Genomic DNA, 17340 nt, shown 5'->3' on the forward strand with positions numbered 1-17340 from the left:
ACAAAAAGGCACGTCATGCATTTTTCACGTTTACAGAAATTTATTGTAAATTACAAATATATAATGACATAAAAAGGGATTTAACTCAATATAACCATGAAACTGTTATTAGATCCTTACAACAAGTAGAAAAAGAATGGCATTTTATACTGTGTTCATCATTGCTGGATGGGAAATCTTTTTAAAGCTACTTAAACATATGTACTGTATGCAGAGCACTCCGATGAAAACTTCAACACAAGACTTCATGTCCGCTTTGGCTGTGGCTTGTTTTTGCGAATGGCTTGCGGGGCGACGGTTCCCTCATTGTTTTGAACTTGAGGACGTGGCTGCGTTTTAGGCTGTTGAGGCTTATTGAAATAAAAGAAAGACACAAAAAGAAACAAACAATAGAGTTCATACAAACAGTAGGCACATGAACATACTCGTATTTAAATGTATACATAAACTGCATGTTCCAACATATTAAAACGTGCTCCAACATGAATAAGACTGATAAAAATCTGTTAAATCATCCTTTCTTCCTGCTTCAGTTTATCTTTAATCTTAATCCTACTTTTGACATAAAGCCATGAAGTTAACTCTTTTTCTTTAAATGAATAAAGGATATCTCATTTTGAAATCTAGTTTGTCTCATTTTAACATTTGTAGGAAACCAGAATAATGCTTTGCAGATACCTGGAGTTGTTCATAGTCGGAGGTGACACTGAGGCTCCTCAGATCCATGTAGGTGTGCTCCCCCTTCAGCTCTATCTGCTGATGAATTTGAAAAAAAATCTTATTAATCCAGTAAAGACCAACTGACCACACATCACTACCATCCCCCTTCACACTTGTTTGAGAAGTTGACAGACACTGACAACCTAGATACAGACATAAATTAACATTTAAAGTTATAAATGTTGGCTATAACTTTAGGAAAATTTAACAAAAGTTGCTAAAACCAACTCTGAATGCAATATTTGACATATAATAGGGTACACTGGGCTTGTTCTCGGTCCCAGCTCAAGTTCTTCTTCAAGTATTTAAGGATGTGGGAGCAATATTAGATGCCAGAACTGAATTTCATTACTCTGTGTAATGTGGATGTGGGTGTGAAAAAAAATGAATGAATTTTAAGGAAGTAAACATAGAAGGTTCTGCACCATTTGAATGATTTACAACTGTAGTGGTGCAATGAAAAGAAAATATAATCCTTTATCTTCCTTGTCAGTATGCAGCAGGGAAAGAGGAAGAAAAACATGTCTAATGTTTTGTGCATGGATACAGTTTCACTTAACATCAAGTGAACCAGAGATAGCTGTAAAAGTATGTACATACATGATTTTAGCAAGTTAGCAATACCAAAACTTTAAGCTTGTTAGCTATATTTATATATATATGTGTGTGTGTGTGTGTGTGTGTGTGTGTGTGTGTGTGTGTGTGTGTGTGTGTGTGTGCTAGCATTCCTTTACATTTACATTTACATTTTTCATTTAGCAGATGCTTTTATCCAAAGTGACGTACATATGAGACTGATACAACACAAGCAAGGATCTAGTCAGGAGACAACAACACGAGTAAGTGCCATAAAGCTTAAGATTGGGCCCGATAGGACATAGATGCCAACAGGCAGTGCAACAAGGCAATGATTAGAGTGAGTAGAAGTGTGGTTTTTTTTTCTCTCTCCCTACAGTTCATCAAGTGCAAAGGTGTTCGTGAAAGAGCTGGGTCTTTAGTCTTTTCTTAAAGATTGAGAGGGACTCTGCAGATCGAACAGAGTTTGGTAACTCGTTCCACCACCGGGGAACTACAGAGGAGAAGAGTCTAGCTAGTGACTTAGGGCCCTGTTGTGGTGGTGGTACCAGGCGCCTTTCGTTGGCAGGGCGTAGTGGGCGGGAGGGAGTGTAGACCTGAACGAGGGAGTTCAGGTAGGCAGGAGCTGTTTTAGTTGCTATTTTGTAAGCAAGTGTCAGGGCAGCAACTGGGAGCCAGTGGAGGGATATCAACAGTGGGGTGACGTGTTGTTTTGGGCCAGACGCGCTGCAGCGTTCTGGATAGTCTGCAGAGGTTTAAGTGTACATGCAGGGAGTCCTGCCAGTAAGGAGTTGCAGTAGTTGATGAGTGATATAACGAGAGCCTGTACCAGGAGTGGTGCTGCATGCTCAGACAGGTAGGGTCTGATCTTCCTGATGTTGTACAGGGCGAATCGACCATGTGGCCATGTGAACCTTAAAGGTTAGTTGGTCATCAATCATGACACCCAAATTTCGGGCAGACTTTGTGGGCATGAGTTGGGTTGATTCGAGCTGGATGCTGATGTTTTGTTGTATGGAAGGACTGGCTGGTTTGACAAGAAGAAGTCTTAGAGAGGTTAAGCTGAAGGTGTCATTCTTTCATCCATGCTGATATATCAGCAAGGCATGAAGAGATCCTAGCGGAGACTGAGTGGTCTTCCGTTGGGAATGACAGGAAGAACTGGGTGTCGTCAGCATAGCAGTGGTATGAGAAACCATGGGAATGGATGATTGCGCCAAGTGAGGTGGTGTATAATGAGAAAAGGAGGGGACCAAGCACTGACCCTTGAGGAACCCTTGTGGATAAGCTGTGCAGTTTGGACATTTCTTCATTCCAAGATACTATAATATCGCCCTGACAGATAGGACATGAACCAGCGGAGTGCGGATCCTGAGATACCAAGCTTAGTGAGTGTGGAGAGGAGGATTTGGTGGTTAACTTTATCAAAGGCAGCTGACAGGTCCAGTAGCAAAAGGACTGAGGACTGACCAGCAGCTCTAGCTGAGCACAGTGAGTCCATCACCGACAGTGGCTTAGATGAGCTGACGGGAACAGCAGAGTCAGATGATAATTCTTTTTGTGCCTATCACTACGAGCGATTTCTTTCACATACAAGTAGTCATGTTATCCATTGTTAATAATGAAATTTTGATTATGGCGACTACAAGATTAATGTTGAAATCTGATCAATGATGAGACATTGTGTATAACAGGAAAAAATATGTCTAAACATGTCCCATCTCATTTTTTAAAATCTCATCTGGTAGTTAAACTTGTCTACAGTTGGGCAAAAAGTTAAAACTCTGAAGCAAAGAGTACATGTTGTTAACACTGATAGTGTGAAGTGTAAATGTATGTGTCCTTCATCTCATAAGTATTGTGTGATAATAACACATATCAACCCTCTCATAGAAATTACAGTCATTAACGACTAAACTGGAACAGCAAATCCATTTTGCTACATGTTGGCTGAATCTCTTGTTGTGGAAATTGTCTGAAAACACTAAATGTACATATGAAATAATACACAAAACACTGCTGGGTTGAAGATTAAAAAATATTATCATACAATAAGGAGACAGAACACACAAAGATTTGCATCAGTTCGTCTCACCGAACAAAGAACAAATCTATTCTATTATAGCGAGAGAAGGAACAGAGAAATTATCTGATCAAACTTGTAGATTACAACCAATGGCAAACAGCCAAGAGGTATAAATTCATATGCCCATTTATGCTGGATAACAACCACATCTGCCAAGGACACAGGAAGGCAAGAGCCCTAATCTGTCTGTGGCTTTTGACCTTTTAACTTTCCTGTTTATTCCCAGACCGACAATGTTACATTATCTGAGCCTAAACAAGAAGATTGGGCCTCATAAAACACATTCCTTCTCTCAAGGTCATGCACACATTAACAGAGCAAATGATCATCCTGGCATTTGCTCTGCACATTAAAATGATAAGCCAACCCTTTGGTCTTTCATTACCTTTACACTCTCAACATAATGAAAAAAATGTTAATTAACATATTTGGCAAGTTGCAAAAATGTTAATACTGAATGTAGGGGTGAAATATATTACGTAATATTTTTTTTGAGCTTTCAATCATATCTCACATTCTTCATCCAGTGAATGGACTGTTCCCACAGGTCAAGAATGAACTATCATGCTCCGAATATCTCTTTTTTTTTTTTTTCCACGTGTGTCAAGAAAAGAGTAGGCAGCTAAAGCATCTTCTGTTAAATGTTGAATTTTAATCATTGTTATATAAAAGCATTAAAAATGTAAACACCAGCATGAACTGAAAGTTGGACGCGATTACATTCACCCATTCATGACCCCAGCTTTCACATCCTAATCATGTTTCCTGCATGTGATCCTCTCTTGGGAAAACGGTTTATCTCACTTAGATGCACAGAGCACACACTATATTTATAATTGCCTTTTAAGGCGTTGTACTGAAAAATTTTGAGAATTAATTATTTTGTGAATGCTGCGGGGGATAGACTAACCCTGAAAATGACGTATCATGTGTTTAAAGATTAGTCATCCTGTTCATTCTCTGAACGACCGAGGATGTCAGTGAGACTAGACTGTGAGTAGATCGTGACGTGCAGAGGGTGTCAAAACTCCTTATCAGATATACTGTATTAGCACTGCTCGGAGGATAATATTTCACACTGTGTGTTGTCTGGCTCCAGCTGTCACTCACTTTGAAGTGAAAAAATTCCACTTACCTTCAGCCTCCTGGAAAGACTTGGGAGGAGAAGGTAAACAAACAGAGAAGGAATGTTAGTCAAAATTACCCGAAAGGATGTTTTGGCAGAGTAATGAGATGTAATGTCTATTTTAAAGAACTGAGAATGTCTAATAATTACGCTATGAAGTCTAAACAATACTTTTGGCATGAAGGGAGATGCCCAAACAGGGAGTGAGAAGGTCAAATGAGCAAGTAGGATACACAAGAAGTATATTCTTACCTTTGATACTTGTACACATCCACAACCACAGTCAGGATGTAGAGAAGCACCACAACTCCACATATAACGTAGTGAAATACCATAAAACACTCGCTGCTTTCTGAAAGACAGAATAACAACATGATAGAACAACAGATTATTAAGAGTCATGAAAATTTAAAAAAAACATTTCTTCATGTGCAGAAATAACCGGTAACAGTTAAATGATATGAGATGAAATATATCCTCGGTCTGTGATGTTATTTTGCAATCAAGTAGGCGAGTTTTTTTTAAAATCTCTTTTATGTACTTTCCCCCAACTTGCCCTGTGTGCTTAAGTCGGCCATTTCCTTCATTTCCAAAAATTCCTCTTATCGTGTAACTTTACTTCACCTCACATTACGTAATATGTGTTGCCTGTATCTTAACTGTAAGAATTTTCCTCTGTTTACATTTTGCTTATCTCAGGTAAATTCCTTCATCAGCAGGTAGTGAATCATTATCCACTTACTTTCTGAATCATAAGTCATGACCTGCAGTATTATTCCAATCAGTGCATGACAACATATCAAATCAACAACACATCTCTCCAGAGCTAGGCAGGACTTTAGCTTAAAGGTATGAAAAACAATTTGATGAAGGAACATGTGCAGCTGATTTCTTTATGTCTTGAACGTAGAGTATAATTGTTTTTACACAAAAACTGGAAAAATGACAAATGTCAGCATATCTAAAAATACCAGCGTGGTCGCTACATGGTTACACTTGATGAGCGCTGTGATAATGGAGAATATTATTCCACAATGAATGCACCACAGAAATGTAGCTAATGAAGAAGGGTTTGATGTCAGTAAATGTGTTATGTGACCTTATTCTAGACTATTACAAGGTTCTTACTACATTTACATTCAATTTAAAAGTCGTTTTTATAATTATTTTATACATGTTGTATTTATGCCTTTTATGTTTTATGTAAAACATTTTCAATTGCCTTGCTGTTGAAAGGTGCTACACTAATAAACTTACCTTGCCTTATTAATGTTGACAGTGGCGGTTACTATATCATACCAAATACCATTCACTGGAGCTCAGGTAAGACCTTTTTGTGTGCAATTAGGAAATGTTGTAAGTAGCTTTTGTTTGTTCTGTACGATAACCAAAGAAAATGTCTTGGCTCTGAGCAGTTACCAGGTAAGCAGCGACCTAAGCAGGGAATAGTCCAGCACATAACCCACAGTAAAACAGCAAACTGTCATTTATACTTCAGTTTTTGTGCAGATAACACAAACAAAATATATTGTGACAATTAAAGAGCTCTAGAGGTCTTGGTAGGTGGATTTTGTTACCTTCAACAGAGCCAGACAGGCTACTGGTGGTAGCTTCCTGTTTAATGGACATTTATGATTGGTATCAATGTTTTCATCTAACTTTCCGCCACAAAGCAAAATTAGTGTATTTACTAAATGCTGTTTGAGGAGGTACAATTAGAGATTAAGATCATTTTTAAGATTAGCAATAGTGGCAGTGTCAGTGTTACCTTCACCTTCTGGCATACAGAGGACTAAAATAACAGTGTGAGCACATATAAAGCATATAGTTTCAAAGATAAATAGTTGATTTCTGTTTTTACCTGCAGCGGTGACGACCTCAAGAGACACCAACCTGGACCTCTGAGAGCCTCTCTGGTTTTCAGCTTCACACATATACAACCCGCTGTCCCTCTTGGTGACCTGTAGGACCAGCGTGCCTCTGTCACCCATCATGGTCAACTGGGATGCGGAAAGATGGTACATGCTTTTGTTAAAGCTGCAGTGAGAGGGATCTTCCACTCTACTCCTATTTTGGAGCAAAAGCTAAACTGACCTACCCAAATTAAAATGGTTATAGCTCCTGATACACAGTGACTATAAGCATAAATAAGGTCTAACCAGAAAGGTGTGAAAGTGCCAGAAACACTTGAGGTGATACCGAAACAGAGGTCAGAAGGTCATTGAAATTAGTAAAAATGTAAATAATTTTTTTTTGCAGTCTAAATAACTGCCTGTGGCTTTGTCTGTACAGGCTGAGGGCAGTAAGGGGCTAAATAGCAGTGAATACCTGCCTCAAATTTTAAGAAGATAGCACACAGTGTGACAAATCCTACAGTGTTTTTTTTCTTCATAAAAAAGTCCAGGTGTATTCCCAAAAGGGACATTTAGAGACTCCATATTGTTATAAACACAAGGTCCTAATTACAGCAAAACCAGAATGTTTGTGACTTATCAAGGTAAGAAAGGAAGAGAGGGCCAACTAAGCAGATGCTGGTGTCCAAGTGAAGTTAGTTAAATTCAGATTTATCTCTTATGTTCGGCACATACAAACCCAACATGAGTTGTGTTTATGCATCAGAAAATACATAATTTCTAAGAATTGAAGTTCAGTCGAGAATCTGGTTTTCTGTTTACTAAATGGGATATGGTTAAATTTTAGTTGCCTCTAATAATATCATAAGCGTATGCCATTACAGTATGTATAGCCTCAAGGCATAATTGTCATGCTGAAACAGGAAAGAGGTTTTTTTTCCAATCTGTTGCCTTAAAGTAACAGCGTGAGTGTTTTTACTCTAAAATGACTTGGAGCTAAGGGGCCCTTTGAGGAGCTCAAATCATGAAAAAGAACCAAAGACTGAAAATACACAAAAGTATCAGGAGAGAATTATCCACATATGTATGTTTGAAATGATGATTCCAAGGTTAACCAATCATACACTTGTAAAAAGTAAGTAGCTGCACAAATAAATCAATAAATAAAAGCTGAATGATGTCTCTCACCATTCCACTGTCATCTCTGTACCAGGTGTAGTTCCTCGCAGGAGGGTTGGCATCACTGAAACATGTGAACGTGACGGTGTGACCCTCGGAAACAGGACCAGACACGCTGAGCGTTGCCTCGGTAAATCTCGGGGCATCTGGAGGTCAAAAAGGCAATAATATTTGGTGCTAAAAATATAACATGTAATTAAAATCCTTGGTTAGCAAAACAACAAGTAGGCAGCCTGGATCCTCCATATCAGAGAGACACTTTGTGATGTATGTGTTTTGACACATCTCACATATCAAGTCATTTGTAAAGTGATTGGTTTGGAAGATGACCTTTATCCCTCAGCACTGGTGTGCCTCAGGGCTGTGTCTTATCACCTTGGCTCAGACAGTTTCACATCCCAGCACAGTTCAATAATCATCCTTAAACGAGTTTGAGTTTTGAGTTTTGAGTTTTGAGAAACGAGTTTTGAGCACAACTCTGACATATCATCTCCTTACAAGTTGATATGTTGAACTTATTAGCATTGTTTATTTCCACATCCAGCAGTTACGGAGCAACATTTAGAGTCATATTTCTGTCCATCTGGTGAATGTAAGTCCAATATTCACTCTCTTTTAGCTCTACTTTTGATCTCTACCGACTCCTGAGGGAAATATCTGGCTCTTTAGCTGCTAAATGCTCCACTATGTTCACCAGCTAGTCTACAGCTAACTGTGTCTGTTTGCTGTTTGGTGCTGAGCAGGTAGTGTACAGTGGTTTTTTAGAGCTTTTTCTCTGAAAACAGCCAACTTCTGCGGCCAAAGAAATCAATCAATGAATAAAAGTGAAGTGACAGAAGATAATCTTAAATCTACTATAAGACAGGTCTTTCAATCAAAACATGTATTTGTAGATTTGCTGGATGTTTGCAACTACTGAGCCAGGTCAAATGTGAGTTCACTTTTTGCAGGTAATAAATACAATTCCACTGCCTGCAATACAGTAATAATGACATTTTGTATTCTGCTTTCAGCCATATACTTCTGTGGTCCATTACTTCCGTTAACACCAGGTTAAGACACGTTTAGTTCTTCAGTACAGTGACAACAGGGATAAATGCTTCCGTCTGTGCAAAAAAAAAAAAAAATTCCCTTCAGGTAAAGTCAGACAAAGTCATGTAGAAACAAGTCACCTGTAGTCTTAAACTGTTTTATATTGTGTCTGACACGTTCATCAACACTGGGCAATAAATCAGCATCAGTGTACTCTTCATGACATAAGGAGGGCAGGGAGGAAGCAGAAGGAGGGAAGGAACTGTCAGATATGTCAGTGAATAATTTAATGAATGAACAAATGAACCCGGAAATGAATGAATCATCAATGTCTGGGTATTATGTTGTAGTTCCCAGAGCAAAAGCAACCAAATGAACTTCTGTTGTTTTAACAGAGTACACTTTTGTGTTATTTAATTGTATTTTTAAAATATTTTTAAAGTAAAAATACCTACAGTAAAGCAGTACAGTGCAGCTTCCATTGATATATTACTGCACAAATGTTTTTCCTGTGGTTTACGGTAACTTTTTTTTACTTATGTCTCCTTAAAACAAAGAAAGGTCTAGTTGTGACTGCTTGTTATGGGTTTAATATTGTATGTGTTAACCTTAGAGTGAGTTGCCCTCTTCAGCTTTTTCTAATTTGAATAACTTTTAGAGGCTGAAGAGATAAAACTATCCAGGGTTTCATAAAAAAAATAGCTATGATTGTTGAAGTCTGAAAAATAAACACAATTTTGTGTTTTTGATTCTTTGCTATTTGATTAATCATCTCATGACATCTCAGCAGTGGTAGAAGAAGTATTCAGATCATTCACTTTAGTAAAAGTACCAATACAAACGATGCAAAAATACTCCATTACAAGTAAAAGTCCTGCATTCAAAATCCACTTACGTAAAAATACAGTATTATCAGCAAAATGTACTTTAAGTATACGTGTTCTGCAATAAGCATTTTACTTGTAGTAGCTGGTCAAGCTGGAGTTAGTTCTTTTTCATAAATTTGCATTCATTCTTGGGACTTGGATCTTTTGCTTTTTGTGAATTGGATGAGCTGACCTTTTTGGACCTCAAACAGTTATTTAAATTAAATCTTCTGAGGAGTTTAGAGTGTAAATCACTCTTTGGTTGAACTGTTAAGGGGCTGATACACTCCATCAGACCTGCTTGTCGGACAGTTGAATAGATTTAGAAAGAAATACAAAAAAGTCAAGAGTTCAAGTACAAATACCTAAAAATTGTTTGTACGAACAGTATTTTAGTAAGTATACTTTACCATCACTGCTCCAGGTTGGGAACCACTGGTCTAAGGTATTGAAAGGTATTGTAATGTATATAAGTGATAGCATCTGAATTTAATTATAATTTCTTGTTTTATTTTAAATATTATTTTGACTTTTATCTCTTTACCTGTTTGTTCTGTTGCTGCAACATGTGAATTTCACAGATAATTTGAAAAAAATCACATCTTAAAGTCTGCAGTTTTACTAAATCAGTTATAAATTTAGTAAATCTGCTGTTCATCCCTACATAAGAATATTTTTTGGTCTCCTGAAGCATCAATAGAAAGCATTTGGACTGAATGGTCAGCAAAAGAAAGAATTTCTTAAACTCCACACTGTCTTTTTACTTTTACTCTTGAGGACAATTCAGATGAGCTTTTTGTCACTTTCACATTAGCAGATTTTGATATCAGTACTTTAATTTTCATGTGAGTAAAATATCAGTACTTCTACTTATACAAACACTGAGGTCAGAGTCTCTCACACTGGATGTTGAGTCTCTGAGTTGTTGCAGACGGCTCAGTGCTGCCCCCTTTTGCCAGAGGGTAGGAGACAGAACAGATGATGCTCTGGTTGTGAAGGTCGGCTGAGGCGATGAAGGTCAGTGTGGACACCATGGTCATCTGTCCGTCCTGATTCTGCTTTATCAAAAGAGGAAGAAAACACCTAAATATGGTGAAATGGTCAGGGCAGGTGAGACAGACGTGAAATAAAATATGTTCATAAAATTGTGCAGTTAACACAAAAACAACTGGGAAAATAACTGCAAATCCAACTAAACTTGATTTTACAACAGGGATGATCGTTTTTCCATTACTATAAAAAGAATGAATAAACAGTGGAGGAACTATTCAGATTTTTTTACTTCAGTAAATGTAGCAGTCGTTCAGAATAACAGCAGTAATATGTGCAAAATGTACTTATGGTTTAAAAGTAAATGTACTCCTTGTGCTCCAGATTAGGCTTTGTGTTGGATGATTACTCCATTACAATCATGGAACATACAACTTGTCAGGTATTATCACTTATGTATACTTATTGTCTCAAAATGATAGTATCAGGTGTTTCCAGTGGTGGAAGAAGTACTCAGATCCTTTACTTACTGTGTGTAAAAGTATCAATACCACAATGTAAAATACTTTATTACAAGAAAAAGTCCTGCATTTAAAATCCTACTTAAGTAAAATATATAGAAATATTACTGGCAAAATATCCTTAAAATACTAAAGTAAAAGTGTCTGTTAACATAAATTTGGGCTGAGATGATAGATTGGGTAGGAAAGACAAAAAAACCCCAGTTCTGCTACACATTTGGATTACAGTTTTAGAACTTTTCTTTAATCTTTGCGTTTTTTGTGACATAATGGAGAGTTTTACTTCAAAGAGTTGAGAGAATTTAATATCCATGTGAGGGGAAATGTTTCTTTGGTGGAATTGCAAACAACTTAACATATGAAAAATGACAAGGAGACATAACTACACACTGATTTTTTTGTAAGTTTGTAAAGTTAGGGAACCACTGGTCTAATCTTTAACAATGCAGTGTAATTTATAAGCTCATCATTATGTTATTTTATGAAAAATTTTAACCTGAAAAGTAACTGAAGCTGTAAAATAAATGTCGTGGAGCAAAAAAGTACAACTTTTCCCTCTGAAATGTAGTGGTGTAGAAGTATCAAATAGCATAAATGAAAATACTCAAGTAAAGTACTTAGTTACATTTCACCACTAGGCATTTCTGTAAAATGTTGTTTAAATGATAAAGCCTTCTAGCGGTTGTAGGAATTATGACTTTTGTTCGTCAGGAGCAAAGGAGGAAGTAGTGTTATGTAGTTATTGAACCATAAAGTCTGCAGGTCCATCACCTGCAGTATTTGTGTCTGCTGCTGTCTGGAGTCGTCCCGGGGGAGCCAGGTGAGGGAGGGGGGCAAGGCGGGGCAGGGCACTGGGACTGAACACTGCAGCCTCATCATCTGGATTCCCTCCAACATCTGAATCATGGAGGTCATCTTGGGAGGGGACGGGCCTGTTGTTGAGGACACATATCAGATAACAGATAACAAAAGATGCAAGGCAGTATCACAGCAGAGAACACTACTGAACTATCTAAAACTATCTCAACAACATGCAAAACAAACGTTATTGAGACAGTGTAGATTTAAAAAACTGAAGAATGTGGAAGTTTCTTGTTCGACTTAGGTAGAAAAGTGTCTTGCAAGAGACAAAAATAACGTATTTTAAAATCTGACAGTTACATGTACAAAACCTGCTTTTAAAGCAGCTGAGCTGCCGTAAACATCATAAACATAAACAAGTCTAAAGTTCTACATTCCCTCCCTACATTACATTATTTTAGTCACTTTTAAGGTTTGCCTTGTTTGCTCATTGTCACTGTGAAAATGCTTCAGACTCAGAACTCTGTTCGTTAAAGGGGACATATTACGCTTGTGATTTTCTGTTATTTTATACTGTTAGGATGTCTATGTTGAACATGAGCAAAGTTCCAGAATTTAAGATGAATGTAGAAATGCTCTCTGAGAGCCAAAAGCCCAGACTTCAGCCTGCTCTCAATGCTCCCTTCGCAAAGTTACCTCTACTTTCCCATCAAACTGTTTGTGCATGCCCAGAAACAGTTATCTGTTCTGTAGCCTTTGTTGCTAAGGTTGTTCTTCAGGTTGTTCATGTTGTCCAGCTGCAAATTTCAGATCTGATTTTGGCTCATGTACGGATGTATTTGAGAAGTTTATATTTTGAGTAAAAAACGAGAAAAAATAAGTGAAATCTGACAACTACTGTTTGTTTACGTAGCCTCTGGAAGCTGGCCAATTGGAACAGAGTGGGAGGGGGGCCTTAAACAGACAGGAGCTAAAATGGCCTGTCCATAAAGGGCTAGTATGAGATAAATAAAGAGATATTCCAGTAGAACACAATAATGAAAATATAGGCCTGACAATGTGCATGATACATCCCCTTTAAGGTGAATTTCCTACAGGTTGTGCCTTTAGTCTGGTCTCTTTCGTCTCTCTGGCTGTTTCATGAACTTGTAATGGGAAATAAAAAAAAAAAACACAGGTGCCACGTTGAATTTAATTGAAATAACATCATAAAGAACTATTTTTTTTTCTTTTGTGCAAATGATGCAAGACACAAAAGACACAAGATTTATACTGACAGAGATCTGGAGAGCCGGTTATTCTTCATATGTTGTGTTTGATCTGTTTGAACTAAGTACATCATTTGTTTTTATTTTCTGCCCTGTCTTTCCACACACATCAACCTGAGCAGCTGCACACTGCCTGAGGGAAAAATCATGCTTTAAAAAATGTTATTGTGCATTTTGCTTGTTTGTATGCGTGTTCTATAATTTTATCATCATCACTGAGCTGTCGTTAGCCTTCTGAATGAATATTCCCTATTATCGAAGCTGTATTTTCTCATTTTTTCTCTTGAAATAAAATAAATACTTGTCCCAACACCTGTCTTGAGAATTGAGTTTGCTTGTCATTCAGTTCTATCTCACAAAGACTCCGCCCTCTACTGGACTCTATGGGTAATACGCTCCTCCAATCACACGCATGCAATTGCCTAATGAAATTTACATGTACGTAGCCAGCCAATCAGGACACGCCTACCATTTTGCGTGTCCCACACAGTGTGGAAAGGCAGCATCTTGCTGCAGTTCCCAGGCTTTTCCTTCTTTTTAAATAAAGAGATATTCCAGTAGAACCCCATACTAAAAATATAGGCCTGACAATGTGCATGATACATCCCCTTTAAGGTGAATTTCCTACAGGTTGTGCCTTTAGTCTGGTCTCTTTTGTCTCTCTGGCTGTTTTAAAAGAGTTACAACAGTTACAACAACAACTGAAAGGGAATCTGGTAAACAACAACAAGCACAAGACAACAAAGCGTTTCCTTTTCCTTTTCTTTAGTCATGGTAAGTCACTGAAGAAGACACCGAAGAACCACAAGTCACTGTGTCGTGAGCAACTCATACCTGGTTGAATAATAATGTAGACTCCGTTTGAGAAAGTGAACTTGGCCTTGTTCGGACACTCCAGCCTGAAGAAGTAAATGTCACTGTAGTTCTTTGGGATGCTGTAAAACACTGTGGTGCAGTTCTTCTTTGTCTCGTCCCCGAGTGTTTGCCCCTGAAAGAGTTTTGAGAGCAATAAGTAGCACTGGGAGCACAAAATACATTTATTCAAACTAACAAACATCATCAGGGGTATCTAGAGCTTTTAAAATAAATGCTGGGCAAGACAAGGCATGTTAAACAACCAAGCATTGTTCAAACTCACAAAGCTTTATTTTAAATTTAAGCAAAGATCCCAAATACATGAGGCAGAATTTTAGTGAAAGTATCATAAAATGATGCACAAGACAGTTCCATTTGACGTGAGAAAAAAAAAATCTTTAAATGTCTTCAGGCTACTTTAAAACACCCAGGACACTGTGCATTTCTGTTTGCTGAATGATTCAGGGCAAATGTCTGTTGACGACTTCTTGCCACACTCACATTTAGACATATTTGTCTTACAAAATGTCAAGGTTGCTTGTTCCTTAATAGTTCCCCATTACATTTAAGGTAGATTAAATGGATAAGAAAAAAAATCTGTAAATCACAGCTGTCAATTACGACAGACATCAAAGCCTACTATAAGTCTACAAATCTCATTAATGGAGCAATAATTTCCAAAATAACCACCAGCACACATTTTAGAGGGCTTGAATTTAGTGATTGAGACCATAAACACTTGTTGAAAAAAATTATTGAAATAGTATTTCTAGAGAGAAGTTGATGATTTTTGAATTGGAGTCAGTTGGAGCAGCTGTTGGTGGCACTTTAACCTTTGAACATCCACCAGGTCGCCGGCGACCCACTTAAGCCAGTTGGGTCTGGAATTTTATACAGGTTGACAAGATGTAGAAGGTTTATGGTGTTCTGCATAGTTCTGGCATAAAGCATGTCCTAATTATTGGTTTTCAAATATGACTCATGATAGACGAGGACCAAAAACACTTTTTTGAGCCTTATTTGAACTGATTGAATTTTGTTTGTGTTTTAGTCACATGCTAAACAAACACATTTCCAGAAACTAGAAGATGTCACTTGTCAAATGAAGCCTAATACATGCACAATGGACTTATAGTTCTTCTGTTATAAGCTTTTCCATTTGGGTGTGCCAAATAGGTGAAAATTCTGTAAAAAGGGTGGATGTTAAGGGGTTAAGGTACTTCCACATTGGCTTTAGCCTCAAGCCATGATAGTTGCCACTTGTGCTATACATTTTTGTTTGTTACAAATGAGGTGTCGTTTTTCACAGTACCGAGGGGAGGCACCAAAGTCAGAAATTTTCAAACCCTACAGATCAGGGCTTTCAGGTCTATGATCAAGGCATTGCTTGATGGCGTTGCTGTCGACTTTCATGATGTTCAGTAGATTGAAGAAGAGAAAGAAAGAGAGGACTTACTTGTATGATGTTACCGTGAACATTGCTTGCACTGAAGACAGGTGGATTAGTAGCAACTCCTTTCTTCCAAACCCCGCCTCTGGAGCAGTTGTGGATGTCTGATTCATAATCGTCGGGGACCTCGAAGTGACATGGGATTGTAACACAGGAGCCACTGATGGCCATGATTCTTTGAGGAAGCATCAAATTCCAGTTTTTACACAGCACAACTGGAAGGGCAAAAAACAAATCTTTACAGAATCTTTAAAACACAGATTTATCCAGACCGGTGCAGTGTCTGTTCAAAACGTGACATTCTATTATTCACAGATATCATAAATAATAAGTACTCAAAAATCAAATAATGTGCATCCTAACATAAAGTGGATCGATCAGATCCTCTTCGATAATTCCTATTTTCTGTGCATTTAGTTTGGATTTGAGTGGGTATGTTTGCTCCAAAGATTTGTGTTTTGTCTGTAGTGGCGCTTCACAATCACCATGGTCTTGGAGCATATAAGAGAAACTGGTTTTGAACTGGACTCTGAGTGCTTCCAAAATGCGGGTAACCTATGCTTAAGATTGTACCTGAACGCCTCCTGTGTAGTCACTTGCTACAGCTGCTGATCTGCTAAACATACCTTTAACTTCTATGCTTTCTGTCTAGACACAGCTTGAGAATGTCTGTTCTTGATTAAAAGCTCTGTTTTCGCTGTCTACTTTTCTCTTTTTAGAGCACTTTTCTCTGACATAGGTCACGCCTTGTCTCTGGTCTCTCCCTGACATGCTGGAGTTAGTGGGCAGAGCCCTGAAGCTCTGCCCTACCCCTACACAGAGTGGAGCGACTCACTGATTGCCGGTTTCTTCAAAGTTTATCAATTCTAAATGTTTTGCCTGTCCAAATTGCACCAAATTTGACACTGCACTCCCTTTGGTCCACAGCCGTACACTTGCCAAGTGTGGAGTTGATCGGGTGAACGGTACAAGAGATACGCAGCGGACATACATACATACAGACCCACAGAGATTCTTTCCTTTAATAGAGAGATGTATGGGATGATGCACAGGCACATACTCTCTATCAGCATGTTCATCCTGCACATTCATGCAATGTAATTTTGATACTTTACTCTCCCAGCATAAGGAGGAAGCTGTGTTTGGATTTCGCTGACAAAGAACAAAGGAGCTTTCACAAACAACTAGAAAAACTGGTAAGACTATATGTACAAATGGGGGAACTACCAACCTTGCATCAGAGTGATGAACAAAGTGACCACTGCTAGACCAACACCCATCTCAGCTGGAGGAGATGAACAGTTCGAACCATCAGACATTTGAAAATAAAAATTAGGATGAAGAATAAATTCTAGGAACAAATACAGTTCAACATGCAGTACATAGTACATTTTATAGTTGGTGTTATATAATATAGCGTATAACAGTCTACTGAGGAACTGAACCCCTAACTCTACAGTCACTACAAACAAGCTAAAAACAGGAGTCACACTGATGAAAATGAAAAAAATGTGAGAAACATCTGTTACTCTGTTTCCCAAACACAGAATCTTGACTAAATCAACAGACATTAAAGTTTAGAGTACCAAGGAAACATAAAAGTTAAACAAGAGTTAAAACCCAATTACCATTTTTTTAATTCTTTTATACAAGTGACAACACACATTCATATGTCTTTACCTGTCAGATAATAGAGCAGCTCATCCAAGGCAGACTCCTGTGTGTTTGAGTGTGTGTTTGTGCGTGTGTGTATGCATGAGTGAAAGAGGAATGAACCTTAAAAAAAGGAAGTGTTGGAGTAAGAAATTTTTCTTGTTGTGTAAAAGTAGTCATGGTGAATGTTAGGTCAAACTTGGGCTGTGTGTGTTAGAAAAATAATTTTGATGTGAATTTGTAATAAACATCTGAGAGCATGTGTTAATGTGTATATATTTATATACCGCACATTATGTACAGTGCCTCTAGAAAATCATCATAGCCTGTCAAAATCCTTATCTTTTGTTATATCATGGAAATG

General features: G+C 37.9%; 1 protein-coding gene across 3 annotated transcripts; it reads right to left on the reverse strand.

The window, feature by feature from the left end:
- Positions 1–22: 22 nt before the first annotated feature.
- si:ch211-171h4.5 (sialoadhesin) lies at positions 23–17077 on the reverse strand. Of its 3 annotated transcripts, none has more exons than XM_044336640.1 (12): positions 17004–17077; positions 16555–16608; positions 15330–15538; positions 13853–14006; positions 11721–11881; positions 10340–10493; positions 7550–7686; positions 6370–6508; positions 4761–4860; positions 4518–4536; positions 679–756; positions 23–329 (listed from the first exon to the last, which is right to left on the reverse strand). In XM_044336640.1, exons 2-12 carry the CDS (start codon positions 16601–16603, stop codon positions 246–248), a joined length of 1284 nt encoding a protein of 427 aa, XP_044192575.1. In that variant the 5' UTR covers positions 16604–16608; positions 17004–17077; the 3' UTR covers positions 23–245. The 3 variants fall into 3 exon arrangements, 2 of the variants coding, with proteins under 2 accessions (XP_044192575.1, XP_044192574.1); XM_044336639.1 differs by having other exon boundaries at positions 23–350; XR_006399216.1 differs by lacking the exon at positions 4518–4536 and having other exon boundaries at positions 285–329.
- Between the last annotated feature and the right edge of the window lie 263 nt (positions 17078–17340).

This window comes from Thunnus albacares, chromosome 19 (genome assembly GCF_914725855.1).
Source record: "Thunnus albacares chromosome 19, fThuAlb1.1, whole genome shotgun sequence".
NCBI lineage: Eukaryota > Metazoa > Chordata > Actinopteri > Scombriformes > Scombridae > Thunnus > Thunnus albacares.